This window comes from Argentina anserina, chromosome 4 (assembly GCF_933775445.1).
Source record: "Argentina anserina chromosome 4, drPotAnse1.1, whole genome shotgun sequence".
Taxonomy (NCBI): domain Eukaryota; kingdom Viridiplantae; phylum Streptophyta; class Magnoliopsida; order Rosales; family Rosaceae; genus Argentina; species Argentina anserina.
In genome coordinates, this window is record NC_065875.1 from 27,724,901 (window position 1) to 27,746,699 (window position 21,799).

The following is a 21,799-nucleotide window of genomic DNA, read 5'->3' on the forward strand; positions in this document are numbered from 1 at the left end:
CGATTGTGAATATTATAATTATTTTGTTATAATTAGTTTCCTAATAGGATTTGGTGTGTCTTGTATATATACTCTAGAAAACAAGATATACATCAAAGATATCATAATCTCTTGATTTTTCTTGACTTTATATTAGAGCAGGTTATTCTCTAATCACGCCTCCAAACTTATTGTGGACATGAGTTTAGGTTCCATTTTGTCATTTGCCCATATTTGGTTCCATTATATTACCATCATAAGGTTTTATGATTGGATTGTCACTAAATGTCCGTTGAGAGGTCGGTTTCAGGTTATTAGGTCTCAGTGTGTGAGATGTTAATTAGTTTCACGTGCTGACCTAAGAGTTAGGTTGCATGTGGGGAGACGTGTTTGTGAGGATATATCTTAAATCATAAAGTGACAAAAAAATATAACTTATAAGTAAATGGATAATACCGAATTGTAGCGAGAGCCTTTTGTGATTAAAACTCAACACTCGTACTAAGTTGGAACAATATCGATATAATTGATCTACGGGTTCTGTTTTATCACTATTATGTTTTATTTCCCTTTTCTTTGGTGCGAACCCGCTAACACACCATTATGGTGGCAATCTCGTCTATTTACCATGAAGTAATCAAAAAAACTATTAGCCCGTTTTAAAAGAAAAAAAATTACCGAACACCTTTCATTTTTTCACTATTTTAAAACTTATGACATGTGTCTAATTGCTCAATTATTATATAAAAATGAGTTGAGAAAAGACATATATCATGAGTTTAGAAGAATTGATATAAAATAAGTAAATAGAGAGTGATCAGTAAATTTGTTTCCGTATATAAGTGGTGAAAGAAGGGAGCCGCCAACTCAAACTTTAATGGCATACCCTAATCACGGAACCACTGCCAAGGCGCTGCATGGCACCATAAATTCATTAAATTGATGCATATCGCTGCAAGTCGTCGAGATTCAGCGGCCACCTTAACCCTAAGGCAAGAAACACCAAACACGTGGCGTCATTTTCCAACCAAACAATTGAGTTTGTTGTCTTTTGTAATATAGAGTTGGGGATAAGAAACAATAATTCAAACCGAGATTAAGTGGAATGAGACGAGACTTAAATTTAGAAAGGTCAGGGATTTGTTAACAGTGGGACGGGACACATGAAATATAAACGTTGAATTGTTTGCGTAAAGACATTTTAGTGGCCTAATTCTTTGAACTGTTATTAAATCAATTGTTAAAATAAAAAATTTGAGTTAAATATGGCAATGTGATAGATGCTAGCGTTGAAGATGGTCTTATCTTAGGGTCCAGTCCACTGGTGACAGAGTCGCCCACGGTATTGTGAGTATCGTGGTTTACGGCGTCAGCAGCGAGAGAGCACTAGATAATTGAATATCTCTACTGCACTGTCTGTGGACCAAGGGGAAGCGGAAAAGTGTGGTGAGCAAAGCACGAGGTCGAAGCTCGCTCGCTACTCGATCTCTCTTGTTTCTGCTTAATTTTGATTTGGATGACTAGTGATTTGAGAATGAATTGATGGATCTGAGTTACAGAGAGAATGGCGAACATAGACATGGAGGGAATAATCAAGGAGCTGCCGGACGATGGGCGTATCCCGAAGACGAAGATCGTGTGCACTTTGGGGCCTTCATCTCGGTCGGTGGAAATGCTGGAGAAGCTTCTGAGGGCGGGCATGAATGTCGCTCGCTTTAACTTCTCTCACGGCACCCACGACTACCACCAGGAGACCCTCAACAATCTCCGCACTGCGATGCACAACACTCAGATCCTCTGCGCCGTCATGCTCGATACCAAGGTCCTCGCTCTCTCTCTCTCTCTCTCTCTCTGATTCTTTCTTTGTTTTCCTGAGAGTGGCTACTCTTTCGGGCAATTACATGTTCTTATTTTTGTTTGTTTGTAGGGACCTGAGATCCGGACTGGATTTCTCAAGGATGGGAAGCCTATTCAACTTAAGGAAGGCCAGGAAATCACCATTACTACTGAATATAGCATCAAGGGAGATCCAGAGACCATTTCCATGAGCTACAAGAAGCTCGCCGTGGACTTGAAGCCTGGTAACACCATTTTATGCGCCGATGGCACCATTACTCTCACCGTCTTGTCTTGTGATCCGGCTGCTGGCATTGTGAGGTGCCGTTGTGACAACACTGCAATGCTGGGTGAGAGGAAAAATGTCAATCTTCCTGGTGTTGTGGTCGATCTTCCCACACTGACAGAGAAGGACAGGGAAGATATTCTGGGATGGGGTGTTCCCAACAACATTGATATGATCGCTCTTTCATTTGTACGCAAGGGATCAGATCTCGTCAATGTCCGAAAAGTTCTTGGACCCCATGCCAAGAACATACAGCTAATGTCAAAGGTATTTATATGTTATATCTTATTTCCTATCAGTTTTTAGTGCCCATGCATTACTTTAGTTCATGTGCTTATTGTTTGGGATTCAGATTACCTTCTCTTTGAGATCAAATGACAAATAAGCCGCTAAAAAAACATCAATTTTACAAGAGAAGCATCGAGAGATTGATATTTTGACCTCTTGCGTGCATACATGCAGCAAGAAGATAAGAAGTTGAAGAACGATTTGGTTCGTCCACTAACTAGAATTAGTTTTTCTTCTCAGAAGCATTGATTTACCCAATCTCACATCACTTTTGCTTCACCATCTATTTTCTTTCTTTCTATTTCGTGGTCTCATGCTCAATAGTTCCACCGGAGGATACTCAGATGTGCATTAATTTAGCATTACATTAAATTCAATAGTGGTAGACTACTTCCCCACAGTGGTGGATTTAAATTTTTGCAGCTGCAGTTAAGCTCCTTGCCTGTATGAATTCTCTACAGCTTGGAGTTGTATATTATTGCCAAGAGCTGGTATGATATGACTACTGAAATTAATGCAATATGTGTACCGATCAGGAACTCATGTTAATTAGGGTTACTTGTAGCTACCTTTTGTTACAAGTGTACGCTATTGATTTATAAATATTAAGTCAGTCAAACCTGATTTTTTTTTTCTTTTTCGAACCCAAGCACGGAACATCGTACAAAACTAGGAATTCGTTTGTGAAGACGTGAAATTTTGATCTAAGACACTTTTAATTGCTCATGCGATGCATCTGATTGGCTAGCTTATGTTCTGATGTTGTGTTGTGTTATAGATATGTAAAATTGTGTTTTATCTATCCACACATGTGTTCCCTTTAGGGGTGGAGCAATGTGATTCGCATGTATAACGTGGATACTAGTGTTTGCCAATGTTTATGCAATGTATGTTATAGAGATTATAATTTTTCTCATCTTTTTTTTTTGCGAGATGGTTTGCTTGTTAGACCAGAGTTGCTTTCAGTGGTTCATTAGTGATTTTGGGTTTCATTGTTTGCATTTTCTATTGAAGGTTGAGAACCAGGAGGGAGTTATCAACTTTGATGAGATTCTGCGTGAGACTGACTCATTCATGGTTGCACGAGGTGATCTTGGTATGGAAATCCCAGTTGAGAAAATTTTTCTGGCACAAAAGATGATGATATATAAGTGTAATCTTGTGGGCAAACCTGTTGTCACTGCCACTCAGATGCTTGAATCCATGATCAAGTCTCCACGGCCAACACGTGCTGAAGCCACAGATGTAGCTAATGCTGTCCTTGATGGCACTGATTGTGTCATGCTTAGTGGTGAGAGTGCAGCTGGGTCCTATCCAGAACTCGCTGTGAAGATCATGGCTCGGATATGTATTGAGGCAGAATCTTCCCTTGATTATGGGGCAATATTTAAGGAGATGATAAAGTCCACACCCCTTCCAATGAGCCCATTGGAGAGTCTTGCATCCTCTGCTGTCCGAACAGCCAACAAGGCTAGAGCCAAACTCATTGTGGTGTTGACACGTGGGGGGAGTACCGCAAAATTGGTAGCCAAGTACAGGCCAGCAGTTCCTATCCTGTCAGTAGTTGTTCCAGTTTTAACCACAGACTCGTTTGATTGGGACTGCAGTGATGAGACGCCAGCAAGACATAGCCTGATCTACAGGGGTTTGATTCCTATATTGGCTGAAGGATCTGCGAAGGCCACCGACTCTGAATCCACTGAGGTGATCCTGGATGCTGCTCTAAAGTCGGCAACAAAGAGGAGACTGTGCAAACCTGGTGATGCTGTGGTGGCACTTCATCGTATTGGAGTCGCCTCTGTCATTAAGATCTGTGTTGTGAAGTAATGTGAGGACGCTTATATTGCATCCTAGGGAAAGACTTCGGTTTCTGGTTTCTTTTTTTCTTTTAAATCTCAGTGGTTTTAGTTGTCAAAGCACTGAACAATCTAGTATATTTTCTTTTCCTAATGTGAGAGAGGCTACCTAGCTATGGGGATCTCTACGTCCTGTATGTGCTGAGCTAATGCTGTGCCCTTGTGTGCTATCCTGAAATAGGAATAAGATTCAGAAATTCCTACTAGTATCAATCGCGGTCATAGTAATTGTTGATTGCACAGGCATTTGTGCTCAAATGGAATATAGTTTCTTCTATACCTACTGGCTACTGCTTGTTTGTTAATTGAATATATACTTGCAGTAAACTTGTCATTGGTATTATACAACTAGTCATCTTATGGGCGAAGCGAGATGGGATCAGGTATTCGGATTAGATGAGAGAAAAGTGAACATGCAGGACAGGCTAGCAGCAGCAGATGACGGGCACAAAGTGGCCAGGGCCAGAATGATTCCAGAACACACACTCGAATGGAGTATGGACCAAAACCAAGGTGAACTTGAGACCATGTATCTGTCACTTAGTGACACAAAGCATGCGCCTACCAGCTTTCACTTTCTACTACAAGTCGTTAACTCAGTAGCCTTTACTTAACGAGTCCTGGTCTGGTATGCATTCTTGTCATCATTATATTCGTATCATCGTGTAACTTATATTCTTCTCTCTTATCCTTCTCTACTACAGACTTATTATTGGATCATTATTCTCTTCATCAAAGATTTAAGGCCACGTGTTATCAATTGTCAAAGAAAATCTTGTTTCATTCAAAGTCGTCAAGCTTGAATAATATCCCACTATAAGTTAGCGACTCCTGAAGAGTACTAATGCTCTTCCCTGCGGTAAAGAGATACACAGTCTGACAAGGGAGATAAATAGATAGAGGTGAATGAGAGAGAGAGAGAGAGACAGAGAGAGACAGAGAGAGATGGTTAATATGAGTGGTGCTGGTGCTGCTGTAGTAAAGAGGATGATGGTAATGCCTGTGTTGATGGTCATGTTAATGGGTGCTTACGCTTCACCGATAAGACGAATGATGGTGGCAGATATCAAAGAGCTGCAGAGACGGAATCTGCTTGCTAATGGGCTTGGAGTGACTCCTCCCATGGGGTAAGCATCTCTGCGTTCTTTCTCTTGTTTTAGTGCTTATCGCCCCCACGCCATATTGTATTCTTGGATTCTTTAGCAGTCAGATTAGAACAATAGATCCTTAGCTTAGTGAATGGAACACTGCTGCTTACTAGAAACATAAAAACCAAAAGGATAGTCCTTTACAAATAGCTGTTATGGAAGTTTTTCCATTGTTTCTGGTTAATGTCAATCCTGATTTTTGAATTACTATGGCAGTATCTTTTTAGATTCTTTTAACCTTCTAAGACGTAATTTTTTTTACTACCTTCCCTGTCTTCCCTATCTAGTAAAACCAGTATCCCATGTCTATGATTTTTACTGTACTTGGAGTTTGGGATACCGTTTATTTTGTTCTAAGATCAAAATTTTTGCTATTCGTTTGAAAGAACTTGTCACTTGTGGTATTAATTAATTCTATTTTATTTGCTTAGGTGGAATAGTTGGAATCACTTCAACTGCAAAATTGATGAACAGATCATCAAAGCAACTGGTAATTTTGTCCAAGTTCCACATACTAAAGTCATAAACCAAAGTGATGGAAATTAATTAGAAATCCTAAACTCTAGTCAGAAGCATCTTTCAAGATGTTGTGGCCTGACTTGCTGGTTATGTACATTAGGGGTCAATAACAGTTCTTGTTTTTCTGGTTCGACAGCTGATGCTCTGATTTCCACTGGTCTCTCTAAACTTGGGTACACTTATGTTAACATAGGTAACTTGTCAATTTCGTTTTTGCTGAATTTTTATAATTTATAAGCGTATATTCAGTACTTTCAAGTGAATGAAACTTATATGGGTTGCTATATACAGATGATTGTTGGGCCGAAGTAGCTCGTGATGACAAGGTTTGTTTCTCTTTTTTATTCCAATCACTTCAACCTTATAAAATAATATGAAAGGACAGAAGAGATTTATAAACATAAGATTTCATATGCAGGGTAATCTAGTGCCCAAGAAGTCTACATTTCCATCTGGCATAAAAGCTCTTGCAGATTATGTGCACAGCAAGGGACTGAAGCTAGGAATCTACTCAGATGCAGGGTATCAAGATACTGACACACCTTCATACAAATATATATGCAGCATAATTGTGTGAAATGATGATATTACTTGTTTACAACTGGACAAAGAATTCACACCCTTGTACTTTGCAGGTACTTTACTTGCAGCAAAACCATGCCTGGTTCACTTGGTCACGAGGAACAAGATGCCAAAATTTTTGCTTCTTGGGTATGATACATTCTAAATTTTTGTATCCCTTCAATCAGAAGGAGGTAATATATGTTAATGTCTATTAATTCTAATATTTTATCATGCCAAAAATGCTTCCTTTGAATATTTTCTTTTGCAGGGTATTGATTATTTGAAGTATGACAACTGTAATAATGACAACTCCAAACCAACTGTCAGGTAAATATAGTTTTTGAACCATGATACTGCAGTAATGTTGCAAATTGATTTCTACCACTTCCTGCAATTTTGTTTCCCAGAAGTAGTATACCATCTCTGAATATATCCATATCTTCTTGCAGATATCCTGTCATGACCCGAGCGCTGATGAAAGCAGACCGTCCCATATTCTTTTCCCTGTGTGAATGGTAATGTTGAGACTGCCATGGGTTTATTTTTCTTATGATACTTTCCTCTAGTTATTTGTTCGACTTTATTCCCTGTTTCGTTTTTGATAGGAGCACTTTGTGCTACGTTCTTAATATGTTTCTACCTCCAATTGTACTTTGCTTAACCCTTATTGTTGTAATATCGAGTCATTGAGTCACAATAGGAGTCTTGGATGGTTATGGATGTGTTTTTGTGCTTACACGAGTTAAAAACGAAGAATTGGTCTAGAGTCCTAGTTTGAGTAGGAATCCTTATAGGACTAGGAAACCTAGTTGAATTAGGAGTCTTCATCTTTCGACGTTTTGGTCGCATTGGCGATATCTTGAGAGTCATGTTTGCATTAGGAATCCTTGTTAGACTAGGAAACGTACCATTTTGGAAAGTCCTACTTGAACTCAAACTCTTATTACGAAACTTTCCTAAATGAACTTCCTTGTTCTAGTAACTTTCTTATTCTAGTAAGTTTCCTTTTTGCAAATTAGAAACTTTCCTAATCTAGTTGAGCTCATCTATTTCATATGTCTTTTTAAGACAACTATTGTCTAGATTAAGACATGAATTTCGAATGAATTATCTTTTACTTATGTTATTCTTTTCTTATTTTCAGATTTGAAGAGATAATTCAAGGAGGGAATTAAGGAGGCCGTGTACTACATGGAGAAGGAGTCCTATGCCGAGCTACCATTCAGGTTTTAAAGGGAGATTAATTTCAGAATTTTGGAGATAATATCTAGAGAAAAAGAAGGAGTTTCAGTCGTGCTATCCTTCCATTCAATCAAAGAGAGCCGTGCCCTATCTATTCAGCTTGTGAAGGAAGCTTTTCCGTGCCTATCATTCAGCAAAATACAAGGAGAGTCCAGCCCATGTAACCCTAGAGAAATAAGGAGATAAAGACTGAATTTTCGCAGGAACAAGGGCAGCCATTCGATGCATTCATTAAGGAGAGATCACAGCCATGTATTGATGGACCAAGCAGCCCAAAACCGAGCAGCCTCTCCTCCCTTGGTTCCTCTATATATAGCTCGGCCTCCCTTCATAAAATGGATCTCCATTCTTCCACAAACATAGCCGAATTGCTGCCCAAACACAACCAGAAAATTCAAGCCACAAAACCTTCATCCATCATCACCAAACCGTGCTCATCTTCCTCCTCTCCCAAATCGAATCCATTCTTGCCGAATCCTAGAAGGTTTCTAAAGTGTGATTCATCCATGGCTTGTAATTTTTCTTTTGGTTTTATGAAATTTTCGATTTCATTGTATGAATTCTTGGATGTGATTTTCGGTTTTATATATGAAGAACATAAATTCAGACTTCTTTGGTTTTATGTTTTGATTGTATGAATTCATGAGATTTGTATGTTTGCTGTGTATAATGATATAGGGGCAGTAGGTTTCGAAATAATTTTAGGTTTTATTTCAATTAGTTCCTTGAACTTATACATCTAAATCAATGCTTGAGGAAGCCAAGGCCATGGTTCTCCTAGGGTTGCGATTTAATTCACCAAAGTGTTCTTCGATTGAATATGCGCTTCGTGTTTCAATTATGGATACTTATATAGGGCTGTGATAGTTCTAGGAATTTGCATGCTTAATCAAGATGAGTGACGCCATGCTTGCTTACATGTCTCCAATTCGACTTAATGTGCTTATGTGCTACTTTGTGTTTAACTAGTACGCTTCGTTATGTTGAACTCTTTTTAGCATATGTTTAGGATTGAACGCTTCGTTGATTCTAGATAAATAAGAGGTCTTAACGATTAGATGAACCGCTTCGGACTCTAATTAGAATTGGAATTGAAATGGACTTAAGAAGAATCGAAAATACTTGCTGCCTATATGTTGTTCTATGCATGTCATACATGTTTCTTGAGTAGAATTCGTGTTTTGGTTATGTGATGAATGGTTGATCAATTGTATATAAGTAATTTAGGATTTATTTTAAGTAGTAGTTTTAGAATCCAACTCAAATCCCCCAATAACATGATAAGTGTTGAGGCCCTTTTGATTCCCCGGACTGAACGATCCCTGCTTATTCTATACTAACGATGATGTTTTTCAGGGTATTTTATAGACGTTTTAACCGAACGCACTATCATTTTGGCGCCGTTGCCGGGGAATTGATTAATTCTCAATGCTTTGAAGTGTTAATCTTATGTTATATTGTGAATTGTATAAGTGTATATTGGTTTTTATGTTTCTGTGAATAGTGATCGGAAATTTGGTTCCTGTGAATAGTAATTCGAAGGATTCGAAAAAAAAAAAAAAAAAAAAAAAAAAAAAAAAAAAAAGTATAGAACGAAAAAATTTTGTGTGTGTGGAAAGTTGTTTTTTTGTTATATTGTTGTAGTAGTATGCCTATAGGAAACTTATTACACATAGTAATTTTTTTTTTTTTAGGGAAGCTAAATGTTTATTTATGCGAGGTTTATTGTAAGTTATAAGGTGAACGGAATAGGTAAAGTCCATTTTGTTAATACTAGCCTTAACCCTCCATTTGTACCTTGCAAAGGTCACTTGGGGTTGAGGGCGGCTTTTATTAACACTTTGGGGCCAGTCTAACACACAAAGTTGTTCCGAGCTGAGTAAGGGGCTATGCTATTTTCATTACCCTGGTTCAAGGTTTACAAAATTGGATCTCAGAGGCCCATAGACTGACATACATCTCGGTGATGGAGTCGATTGGGAAAGCATCCTTTCGAGGTTGTGGCCCCCGTGGTGTCCAACAAATGAGTCCTGCCTTGTGACTATCTCTGATTCTAGCTATCAAGCCTTCTGAAACAAAGGAATGAGTTTGTGTCTAGACGACGTACTTAGGCCGCACGTCCACCTCACTTTATAACTTAGAAGATAACTTTGTATAAATAGATGTATATAGTTTCAAAAGAAAATGATGTTCTAATTTTTAAGGTATATCGGATAAAGCAAGACCCTTACCTTGGGCTGTTTCAGTCCATTGCACAGTTAGCTCCTCTGCTCCACGTACCTTAAAAGTTAGGATTGTGTGTGAATAAAATCAATTAGACTTAGTTATACCCCTACACTTGTGATTTTCGAAATATAGAAGAAAAGAAACAAAGAAAACGAAATTGAACAAAGATATAAAGAGAGTGACGTTTTGTAAAGGAAGAGAACGAAAATTTGTAATTTAAAGGAAGAAGAAGTTTATATTTACTTATACTTGTATTTCATATGTTGTAGAGATACTAATATATATGTGTTCTTTTCAGGCTAATGAATGTCCAAGATTACTGGTTGGTCCGAAGAGATTAGTGCACGCCTGAAAAGAATTCAGCCTCCATCTCAGTTCGATAACGTATCCATTGAATCAGATTCATTTCACGAAGAGAAAGAGTTTGGGTCCATTTCGCCATTTCCAAGTGCAACAAGTTGTAGTGGGCTCAATCCTTTGTTCTTTGAGGATCCGGAGTTAGAATTGTTGACAAGCCCATTTCCATTAGCCCAGTTGAATTTCGATCTACCCGATCCAAAACTTGAAAATCAAGAAGAAGTAATGGCATCAATTAGAGAACAAAATGGTCAAGTTGAAGGAGCAGTTGGTGGGACAGCACCCTCTAACATTGCATATCCTGTTCCACAAGAGGGCAAGACTAGTGATTTCGTTTTAAAGAGTGGGTTTCTACATCATTTACCCAAGTTTCATGGTCTTTCTGGTGAGGATCCTAATCAACATCTCACCTTGTTCCAATTCAACTGTGAGACTATGTGCCCAAGAGGAGCAGACATTCAGATTGTGAAGATGCGAGCATTTCCTTACTCATTGGAGGACCGTGCTCAGAAATGGTTATTTGAGGTGCCAACTGGTAGGATCACTTCTTGGACCACTATGGTGAACGAATTCTTATCCAAGTATTTTCCATCTTCAAGAGTTACTCACATAAGGAAGCAGATCACCGGTATCAAGCAAGGCCCCGATGAGTCGTTTTACAACTACTATGAGAGATTCAGGTCTCTTATAGCATCATGTCCAGCTCATGGCATTAGGGAAGGTCTACTCCTTCAATACTTTTATGAAGGCCTTCTACAAATGGAAAGGGAGTTCCTTGATTCAGCTGCTGGTGGATCGTTCTTGGACAAGAGCAATGTCATGGCAAAAGATCTTTTGGAGAAGAGAGCAATGAACAACCAACAGTTTGGGACATCTGCAAGTGCTACAAGGCAGGTGCATGAGACTCACTCCAGTTCAAACTCTGCTCTAGAGGACAAGGTAGACAAGTTGTCCAAGATGATGAGCCATTTCATGAAGTCTAGTGGAGCTCAAGTGTGTGGAATATGTACGGAGGGGCATCCTACTGATCAGTGTCCTCAAGTTGCATCTAGTGGAGGGTATGAGGAAGTCAATGCCCTTGGTTATCAAGGAGGTCAGAGGTACAATCCATATTCAAACACCTACAATCCTGGCCTACGTGATCATCCTAACTTTCGGTGGTCCAACAATGAGAATGTACTAAGGCCACATCAGAATCAAATGCAATTTGGGCCTCGTCCGGGTGGTTTGTTTAGACCACAAGCTCCACTACTCAATGTACCACCTCCAAATGTGGCTGCTACTCCGAATTATGATGAGTTGTTGAAATCCTTAGCTGCTGGGCAAAGTCAGTTGAACACCGTTACACAAACATTGGTTGTGGGTCAACAAGCAAATAGCAAGGACATTGCGGAGCTGAAAACGCATATGGGCCAGGTAGTGGACTTCATGGGCCGATTTTCTGAGCAAGGGAAGCTGCCTAGTGGTGTCATACCCAACCCAAGAAATGAGCAAGCCCAAGCTATCATAACAAGGAGTGGGCTTGAGCTAAAGGAGAGCCCAAATGTTGCAAAAAAGGCCCATACAGCCCATGACCAAGAAAGTGACGAATTTCCTATGAAGATGAACTTGGAGAAGGATCCAGCTACCTCCAAGAAGGAGATGGTGCCGCCCCATGATGCACCCAAAGGTACAATTCCTAACTCAAGTGGTTTAGTTAAAACTAACCCTATTTTGTGTGTACCTTTCCCTTCTAGGTTTGCAAAGAGCAAGAAGGACAAATCTGATGAGGAGGTATTGGAAGTCTTTAGGAAGGTGGAAGTTAACCTTCCTTTGTTGGAGTGCATCAAGCAAATTCCCAAGTATGCGAAATTTCTTAAGGAGCTTTGCACTTCAAGAAGGAAGACTAGGGAGGAGAAGGTAGTGAAGATGAATGAGACAGTTTCAGCTGTCATCCAAAGGAAGCTACCCCCTAAGATGAAGGACCCCGGAAGTTTCTCTGTCCCATGCAAAATTGGTAACACGTTATTTGAAAATGTTATGCTTGATCTAGGTGCCTCAATAAATGTTATGCCTTATAATGTTTATCAATCACTAGGATTAGGACCTTTAAAGAATGATAACGTGATTATTCAATTAGCTGATCGATCTAACAAGTACCCTAAGGGGTATGTTGAGGATGTCCTTGTGCAGGTTAGTCACCTTATTTTCCCTGCAGATTTTTATGTGCTAGACATGGAGGTATCACCCTTGGAGACAACTCCACTGCTTTTGGGGAGACCATTCATGAGAACTGCTAGGACATGCATCGATGTGGCCAATGGGAGTTTATCAATGGAATTTGATGGAGATGTTATCAGTTTCAATGTTTTTGAGGCAATGAAATACCCAGTTTCTGACCTTAACTCGTGTTTTGCTATTGATGTTGTTGAATCTATTGCGCAGGTTATGTCAGAAACGTTGGAAGCATAGCAATTAGCTATGGAGCAAGGGGCCGGATTTGACAAGCATGGGGACCGTGTCCCAAGAGAGGAGTGGGCTGATCTTGAGCCCAAGATTTTCGAAATTCTTTGTGAGCTTGAAGCTCAACCGTTCAAAAGGTATCCCTCTTTCTTGTCAATTCCCATTTCCACTAACAAATTGTTACCATCTGTGGTTCAGGCCCCAAAGTTAGATTTGAAGCAGCTTCCAGATCATTTGAAGTATGTGTACCTTGGAAAGGATGATACTCTACCAGTTATTGTGTCATCAACGCTGAGTGAGCAGCAGGAAGCTAGATTGATTGATGTGCTTAAGAGGAACAAGACCGCTATTGGATGGACTTTGGCGGATATCAAGGGAATCAGCCCTACAACTTGTGTTCATAGGATACTATTAGAGGATGGCGCCAAGCCTACACGTGATGCTCAAAGGAGATTGCACCCACCAATGATGAAAATCGTGAAAGATGAGGTGATCAAGCTGCTTGATTGTGGAGTGATCTATCCCATCTCGGACAGTCGGTGGATTTCGCCAGTGCAAGTTGTGCCTAAGAAGAGTGGGGTGACTGTTGTGAAAAATGAGGCGAATGAGTTAGTACCCCAGAGGTTGGTGACCGGTCATAGGATGTGCATTGATTATAGGAAGCTGAATGCTACAACACGCAAGGATCACATGCCTTTGCCGTTCATGGACCAGATGTTGGAAAGATTAGCCGGGCACAAGTTCTTTTGTTTTCTAGATGGGTATAGTGGCTACAACCAGATATGCATTCATCCGGAAGATCAAGAGAAGACGACATTTACATGTCCATTTGGCACTTTTGCCTATCGACGCATGTCCTTTGGGTTGTGCAACGCACCAGGTACGTTTCAGCGATGTATGCTTGCTATTTTCTCTGATTTTATCGAAAATATCATTGAAGTTTTTATGGATGACTTTAGTGTTTATGGTAAAAACTTTGATGCATGTTTAGAGAATTTAGAGTTAATATTGAAAAGGTGTGTAGAAACTAACCTTGTGCTTAATTGGGAAAAATGCCACTTCATGGTTAATCAAGGGATAGTTTTGGGACATATTGTATCTGCTAAGGGTATTCAGGTAGACAAGGCTAAGGTTGATATTGTGCATCACTTACCCTCTCCCACAACTGTGAGAGAGGTTCGTTCTTTCCTTGGTCATGCAGGATTTTATAGGAGATTCATCAAGGATTTTTCCATGGTGGCGAGACCTATGTGTACCCTATTGCAGAAGGATATGCCGTTCATATGGGATGATGCATGTGAAAAATCGTTTGTGAAGTTGAAGGAGTTGTTGACTAGTGCACCCATCATTTGTCCTCCGGATTGGAACCTGCCCTTTGAGTTGATGTGCGATGCTTCGGATTATGCAGTTGGGGCGGTGTTGGGCCAAAGAAGAGAAAAGAAGCCCGTAGTGATCTACTATGCGTCTAGGACTCTTAATGAGGCCCAGATGAATTATTCGACTACGGAAAAAGAACTTTTGGCTGTAATATTTGCTTTAGACAAATTTCGATCATATCTTTTGCATTCTAAAGTTGTTGTGTATTCTGACCATGCAGCCTTAAGGTATTTGATGACAAAGAAGGATGCTAAGCCCAGATTGATCCGATGGATTCTATTGATTCAAGAGTTTGACCTTGAGATTCGAGACAAGAAGGGAAGTGAGAATGTGGTGGCTGATCATTTGAGTAGGATCGTGCGAGATGAGGAAAGAGAGCCACTACGTGAGACTTTCCCAGATGAGCAACTCTTTGGGATAGAGGTAAGTGTGCCTTGGTATGCCGATATTGTCAATTATTTAGTTACTAAGGATTTTCCTAGTACACTTTCGCATGCTAATAAGGTTAAATTGAAGAAAATGGCTAGATACTATATTTGGGATGAACCGTATTTATGGAAACAATGTAGTGATCAAGTCATTAGGAGATGTGTCCCAGAGAATGAGCATAGGTCGATTCTTAACTTCTGTCATAGTGAGGCATGTGGAGGTCATTTTGGGCCTCGTAGAACAGCTTTAAAGGTGTTGGAATGTGGTTTCTATTGGCCTTCTATTTTCAAGGATGCATATTTGTTTTGTGTTTCTTGTGATAGGTGTCAACGGACTGGTAATATTGGTAAGAGAGATCAAATGCCCTTATCCCCCATTATAATTGTCGAAATTTTTGATGTGTGGGGCATTGATTTCATGGGTCCATTTCCTTCATCTAGAGGTTTCTTGTATATCTTGTTAGCTGTTGATTATGTGTCGAAGTGGGTGGAAGCAAAAGCCACCCGAACTAATGATTCGAAAGTGGTTGCAGGTTTCTTGAGAACTAACATATTCTGCAGGTTTGGAGTACCAAGAGTTTTGATAAGTGATGGAGGTTCTCATTTCTGCAACCGGACAATTGAGGCATTGCTTAAGAAGTATGGAGTAACCCACAAGGTTTCGACACCATATCATCCTCAAACAAGTGGCATGGCAGAAGTGTCCAACAGAGAGATCAAGGGAATTCTAGAGAAAACTGTAGGTCCAACAAGGAAGGATTGGAGTGATCGATTAGATGATGCATTATGGGCCTACAGGACTGCGTACAAGACGCCTATTGGGATGTCACCATTCAGATTGGTGTATGGGAAGGCATGTCACCTTCCAGTGGAGTTAGAGCACAGAGCATGGTGGGCGGTGAAGACATTCAACATGGACAAGGATGCAGCTGGTCTTCATAGGAAATTGCAGCTCAATGAGCTTGAGGAGATACGAAATGACGCCTATGATGCTGCATGGATTTACAAGGAGAAAACGAGAGCTTATCATGACAAGATGATTCGTGGGAAAGAGTTTGTAGTTGGTCAAAAAGTTCTTTTATTCCATTCTAGACTTAAACTTTTTCCTGGAAAATTACGTTCTCGTTGGGTTGGTCCATTTGTTGTTACTAATGTGTTTGCTCATGGTGCTATTGAAATTAAAAGTGACAAAACAGGTCAGACATTCAAGGTGAATGGGCATCGACTTAAGCCCTACTTTGAACCTTTTGAGGAGCACACGTATGAGGAGACGAGTGTGAGAGATGCGCCAACAGATGTATGAGCATGAGAGAGTCTAGGCTGAGAGACTTTAAAACTCAAGCGCTGCATGGGAGGCAACCCATTTCAACCGTACCTGTGGAGGAGTCGTCTACGGGAGTTTGCATTTTCTTATCCCTTCACTCTTATGGTTGAATTGTATATGTATTGATGTGTGATCTTATTCTCTACTTATGAATTACATTCTGATTATTGAGCTTACATTGAGGACAATGTAATTTTCTAAGTGTGGGGTAGGGTTGCATGATCATTGTTTGCTGATTTTTGCTTTGATTTCATGATATAAACGAAAAAAGAAAGAAAAAATTCGTAAAAATGTTAGAAAATTCGAAAAAAATGTGTTGTTTTGAGTCTTAGGATGCCCCTAAAGTCTAGGATGATTATATCTCTAAATGCATAGATGATGGTTTTGCATTTCATAAGAATTGAATTGTAAGTTTCATTGATAATGTGGATTTGGTATGAACATGTGAGAGTTGATTGAATGTAATATGACATACATGTTTGGTTAGTTTAAGTCCATAACAACCTGTGAGTTTTTGAGCCTATATATGCTTTCTTCTTGAGTGATAATATGAAATTTCGTGATTGTTTTGTGAACCTCATTATTCTTTGCATATTCAATGACTATGTGCCGTAGCTTTTAATGGACTCTAGAATTTACTAGAACTCATCTTTTGTGATTGTTGAAACTTTTAAGTCATAAAATGCTCTGATTTTGAAAGGGATTTATGGATCATTTCTAGGATTACCACCACTTTAGCCAAACAGCCATGTATCCCTATATGTGCCCTGTTTGGGACCCCTTAGTTGAACCCCATTTGAGCCTACATTGAGCCTTTTCTTCATCACCTATATTATCTCCATGCTTAGTATAGTTATCTCTACCTTGTCCTATAGACTTGGCAGAACTATTTTTGAGATGATGTTGTGATGATGCATGAAATAAGTGTGGGGTGGAAGACATGAGAAAAGAAAATATGAACAAGCTTTTAAGCAAATGCCGAAAAAAGAAAAGGAAAAAATGATGATGAATGAAAAAATGATGAGATCGGCAATACATGAAAAGGAAAGAAAAGATGTTGTCTTCCATTTGTGATTTGGAGTTGAGTTGAATTGAAGGTCTAAAAAAGTTTATTTGACCTTTGTCCATGTTCACTTTGTGGTTAAAATGATGTTTGGGCCCAACTTGTTATATTTGGCCATTGATGGTGTGTGGTGTCATAAGGATGGTGTTTACTCTGCTAAGTCTATAGGATTACCTTTGTGATTCCTTGATATTCCATGCCTTTAGCTAAGCCTAACCATTCACCCTTATCAAATGATCCTAATGATTCTTAAAATGAGCAAATCTTGGTTTGTGGAGACGATCACAAGAGTTGAGCATATGGTTTTGGTCCATTTGTGCACTTAGTTGTTAAATGAGGTTTTCCTGTTGTTATTCACAAAGTGCTTTCATTTGATGAAATATGCAGGCTATTTGATGCTTTATTATCCGTTCTCTTGCATATACTTGTGTGTGAATCATAACCATGAATCTGAGTGAAAAGAAGAGAGTATGCCTTGTGAGGAGGATTGGATTGACTAAACATGTTATGTGCCTATTGTCTCATTTCTTACTTATTCATACTATGAAACATGTTTATGAAACTTGGAATTTATGTGCTTACATTCAAATGCTTAAACTTGAAAGCTATGTGTTTTGAGATTCTGAGACAATCATTTAGGGGCAATAGAGTTTTGTGTAGTTTTGTTTTGTTTTGCTAAGGGACTAGCAAAAGCCAAGTGTGGGGTAGTTGATAGGAGCACTTTGTGCTACGTTCTTAATATGTTTCTACCTCCAATTGTACTTTGCTTAACCCTTATTGTTGTAATATCGAGTCATTGAGTCACAATAGGAGTCTTGGATGGTTATGGATGTGTTTTTGTGCTTACACGAGTTAAAAACGAAGAATTGGTCTAGAGTCCTAGTTTGAGTAGGAATCCTTATAGGACTAGGAAACCTAGTTGAATTAGGAGTCTTCATCTTTCGACGTTTTGGTCGCATTGGCGATATCTTGAGAGTCATGTTTGCATTAGGAATCCTTGTTAGACTAGGAAACGTACCATTTTGGAAAGTCCTACTTGAACTCAAACTCTTATTACGAAACTTTCCTAAATGAACTTCCTTGTTCTAGTAACTTTCTTATTCTAGTAAGTTTCCTTTTTGCAAATTAGAAACTTTCCTAATCTAGTTGAGCTCATCTATTTCATATGTCTTTTTAAGACAACTATTGTCTAGATTAAGACATGAATTTCGAATGAATTATCTTTTACTTATGTTATTCTTTTCTTATTTTCAGATTTGAAGAGATAATTCAAGGAGGGAATTAAGGAGGCCGTGTACTACATGGAGAAGGAGTCCTATGCCGAGCTACCATTCAGGTTTTAAAGGGAGATTAATTTCAGAATTTTGGAGATAATATCTAGAGAAAAAGAAGGAGTTTCAGTCGTGCTATCCTTCCATTCAATCAAAGAGAGCCGTGCCCTATCTATTCAGCTTGTGAAGGAAGCTTTTCCGTGCCTATCATTCAGCAAAATACAAGGAGAGTCCAGCCCATGTAACCCTAGAGAAATAAGGAGATAAAGACTGAATTTTCGCAGGAACAAGGGCAGCCATTCGATGCATTCATTAAGGAGAGATCACAGCCATGTATTGATGGACCAAGCAGCCCAAAACCGAGCAGCCTCTCCTCCCTTGGTTCCTCTATATATAGCTCGGCCTCCCTTCATAAAATGGATCTCCATTCTTCCACAAACATAGCCGAATTGCTGCCCAAACACAACCAGAAAATTCAAGCCACAAAACCTTCATCCATCATCACCAAACCGTGCTCATCTTCCTCCTCTCCCAAATCGAATCCATTCTTGCCGAATCCTAGAAGGTTTCTAAAGTGTGATTCATCCATGGCTTGTAATTTTTCTTTTGGTTTTATGAAATTTTCGATTTCATTGTATGAATTCTTGGATGTGATTTTCGGTTTTATATATGAAGAACATAAATTCAGACTTCTTTGGTTTTATGTTTTGATTGTATGAATTCATGAGATTTGTATGTTTGCTGTGTATAATGATATAGGGGCAGTAGGTTTCGAAATAATTTTAGGTTTTATTTCAATTAGTTCCTTGAACTTATACATCTAAATCAATGCTTGAGGAAGCCAAGGCCATGGTTCTCCTAGGGTTGCGATTTAATTCACCAAAGTGTTCTTCGATTGAATATGCGCTTCGTGTTTCAATTATGGATACTTATATAGGGCTGTGATAGTTCTAGGAATTTGCATGCTTAATCAAGATGAGTGACGCCATGCTTGCTTACATGTCTCCAATTCGACTTAATGTGCTTATGTGCTACTTTGTGTTTAACTAGTACGCTTCGTTATGTTGAACTCTTTTTAGCATATGTTTAGGATTGAACGCTTCGTTGATTCTAGATAAATAAGAGGTCTTAACGATTAGATGAACCGCTTCGGACTCTAATTAGAATTGGAATTGAAATGGACTTAAGAAGAATCGAAAATACTTGCTGCCTATATGTTGTTCTATGCATGTCATACATGTTTCTTGAGTAGAATTCGTGTTTTGGTTATGTGATGAATGGTTGATCAATTGTATATAAGTAATTTAGGATTTATTTTAAGTAGTAGTTTTAGAATCCAACTCAAATCCCCCAATAACATGATAAGTGTTGAGGCCCTTTTGATTCCCCGGACTGAACGATCCCTGCTTATTCTATACTAACGATGATGTTTTTCAGGGTATTTTATAGACGTTTTAACCGAACGCACTATCAGTTTTCAGGGGAGATTTGCATCCTGCTTTATGGGGTGCTAAAGTTGGAAACAGCTGGAGAACTACTAATGACATTTCTGATACATGGGAAAGGTGGTAACTGCATTCTTCAGTAATCAGTAGCTCTCAACATTAGTATTTTATCCACTATTTGCTCTCCTGCTGCGTTTGTGCGTGTGCTGTTGTTTATTTAACATGGAAATGCTGTTAGTGGATCTCCCTAAATGCTTTTCTTGCATGACTTTTGGCAGTATGGTCTCTAGAGCAGACATGAATGAAGTTTATGCTGAATTTGCCAGACCTGGTGGTTGGAATGGTTAGTAGTCACATAATGCAATGAGACCAAGTCTCACCAACACATTATGTATGTTTCTCTAAAAATTTTGTTTTTGTTTGTGTGAATATGAACAGATCCCGACATGCTTGAGGTGGGAAATGGAGGAATGACAAAGGATGAATATGTAGTCCATTTTAGCATATGGGCTATATCTAAGGTTTAATACCTGCTCAATGATATCTGCTGACTGCTATTGTTGTGTAAAGATCAATTTTTTGAGTATCTGTTTGGTTACATGTAGTCAATATTGTACTGCTGCAGGCTCCTCTTCTTATTGGTTGTGATGTGAGGAATATGACAAAAGAGACTATGGAGATCATTGCAAATAAAGAGGTTATCTCTGTCAACCAAGGTAGTTACGGAACCTTGGCTGTAAAATAAAAATCCATATTTCCTTCGATTATAGAACTCTAAATATTGTGTTTATGAACTATAACAGATCCGCTTGGTGTCCAAGCTAAAAAGGTCAGAATGGAAGGGGATCTTGAGGTAAGATTGAAATTGCCAGAATTATTTTGTTCGGAGTGATCAACTAGGTTGTTTTTTTCTTCTCAAGAAAAAATAAAAAAACTAGGTTGTTGATTTTCTCAGATTTTCTACTAACCTGCATTAATTGCCAACAGGTTTGGGCTGGTCCCCTTTCAGGCTACAGAGTTGCCTTACTCCTCGTCAATCGAGGCCCGTGGCGAACATCCATTACAGGCCACTGGGATGACATTAGTATCCCACCAAACACTGTTGTTGAAGCAAGAGATCTTTGGGAGGTAAGATTGCATTTGCATGTTTGAATGTTTGATATTATCTGGTGAGCTGCTTTGGTCGTGTACTATATGCAGTTACTGATGTCTGTTTCACTGTTTGTGTTCCGACTAATGAAATGCAGCACAAGACACTAAAGCAAAGATTTGTTGGAAACTTGACAGCAACCATGGACTCTCATGCATGCAAAATGTATGTGCTGAAGCCAATCTCTTAGTCATGCACCTGATGCACGGGTTGAACTTTGTTCCGTCGCCATGTCCCTAAGGGGTGTATTCAATGTAGATTTTAAATTATTACGGCTGATGCTTTATAATCCGTAGATTCTTGTAGATTAGGGATGGTTTACATATTGTTTAAGAATGTGGATGGTTCTGAGAAATAATACCAACGTGGATCAGCCGATCAATCATCAATCTGTCTATCTTTGTTTTTTATTTTCTCATATTGTGGTACAGTTATTACTGTTCGGATCTTAATCTACTAGGGAGCTACCTTTACAGCTTTACTCTAGTTCTGTTGCCATGCCTCACTGTTGCTTTTTTTTTTGTGGTAAAAAAAATGGTGACGGAGGCAGCTACGTTTTGAGGCTCTTGAGGAATATAGGTATAATCCACTCTCTCAATGAACGTTTTTCTTTTGAAATGGGCATCGATGTAGGGCTTCTTTTTTTTTAGAAATTTATTTGGCATTAAGTCATACACGATCACAAGGATTAAATATAAGAGGTGATAGACCACTTCTCATACAAGCTAAACCTAAGCAAAGAAAATAAATGCGCAAAAACATGTTTATTATACAAATCAAAGTCTGAGAAAGGTCTAAACAAGTGGACAAACTATGAATGAAAATGCAAAGCAAATATGTAACTCCTCAAACACTAAGTTATGATAAATCCATCCACCAATTTGGGCCCAAGGCATTAATTGTGTACCCTAATAGAAGAATGGTCGAAAACCTAGATATTTGAGGAGGATCTCCCATGAGGTTCAAAATCAGACCAAGCCCACAAAAAAAGAAACCAT

General features: G+C 39.0%; 2 protein-coding genes across 3 annotated transcripts; both read left to right on the top strand.

Annotated features, from left to right (window-relative positions):
- Positions 1-1,279: 1,279 nt before the first annotated feature.
- Positions 1,280-4,451, top strand: LOC126792583 (pyruvate kinase, cytosolic isozyme). Of its 2 annotated transcripts, none has more exons than XM_050518991.1 (4): positions 1,280-1,425; positions 1,539-1,801; positions 1,907-2,368; positions 3,404-4,451. In XM_050518991.1, the coding sequence occupies exons 2-4, from the start codon at positions 1,544-1,546 to the stop codon at positions 4,214-4,216; spliced, it is 1,533 nt and encodes a 510-aa protein (XP_050374948.1). In that variant the 5' UTR covers positions 1,280-1,425; positions 1,539-1,543; the 3' UTR covers positions 4,217-4,451. The 2 variants fall into 2 exon arrangements, with proteins under 2 accessions (XP_050374948.1, XP_050374947.1); XM_050518990.1 differs by having other exon boundaries at positions 1,291-1,441.
- Positions 4,452-5,094: 643 nt separating this feature from the next.
- Positions 5,095-21,183, top strand: LOC126792585 (alpha-galactosidase 1-like). Its single transcript, XM_050518992.1, has 15 exons — positions 5,095-5,372; positions 5,825-5,883; positions 6,049-6,105; positions 6,204-6,238; positions 6,331-6,434; positions 6,548-6,623; positions 6,745-6,803; positions 6,926-6,991; positions 19,688-19,771; positions 19,930-19,994; positions 20,090-20,172; positions 20,277-20,367; positions 20,455-20,504; positions 20,639-20,779; positions 20,899-21,183. Exons 1-15 carry the CDS (start codon positions 5,152-5,154, stop codon positions 20,989-20,991), a joined length of 1,284 nt encoding a protein of 427 aa, XP_050374949.1. The 5' UTR covers positions 5,095-5,151; the 3' UTR covers positions 20,992-21,183.
- Positions 21,184-21,799: the final 616 nt, after the last annotated feature.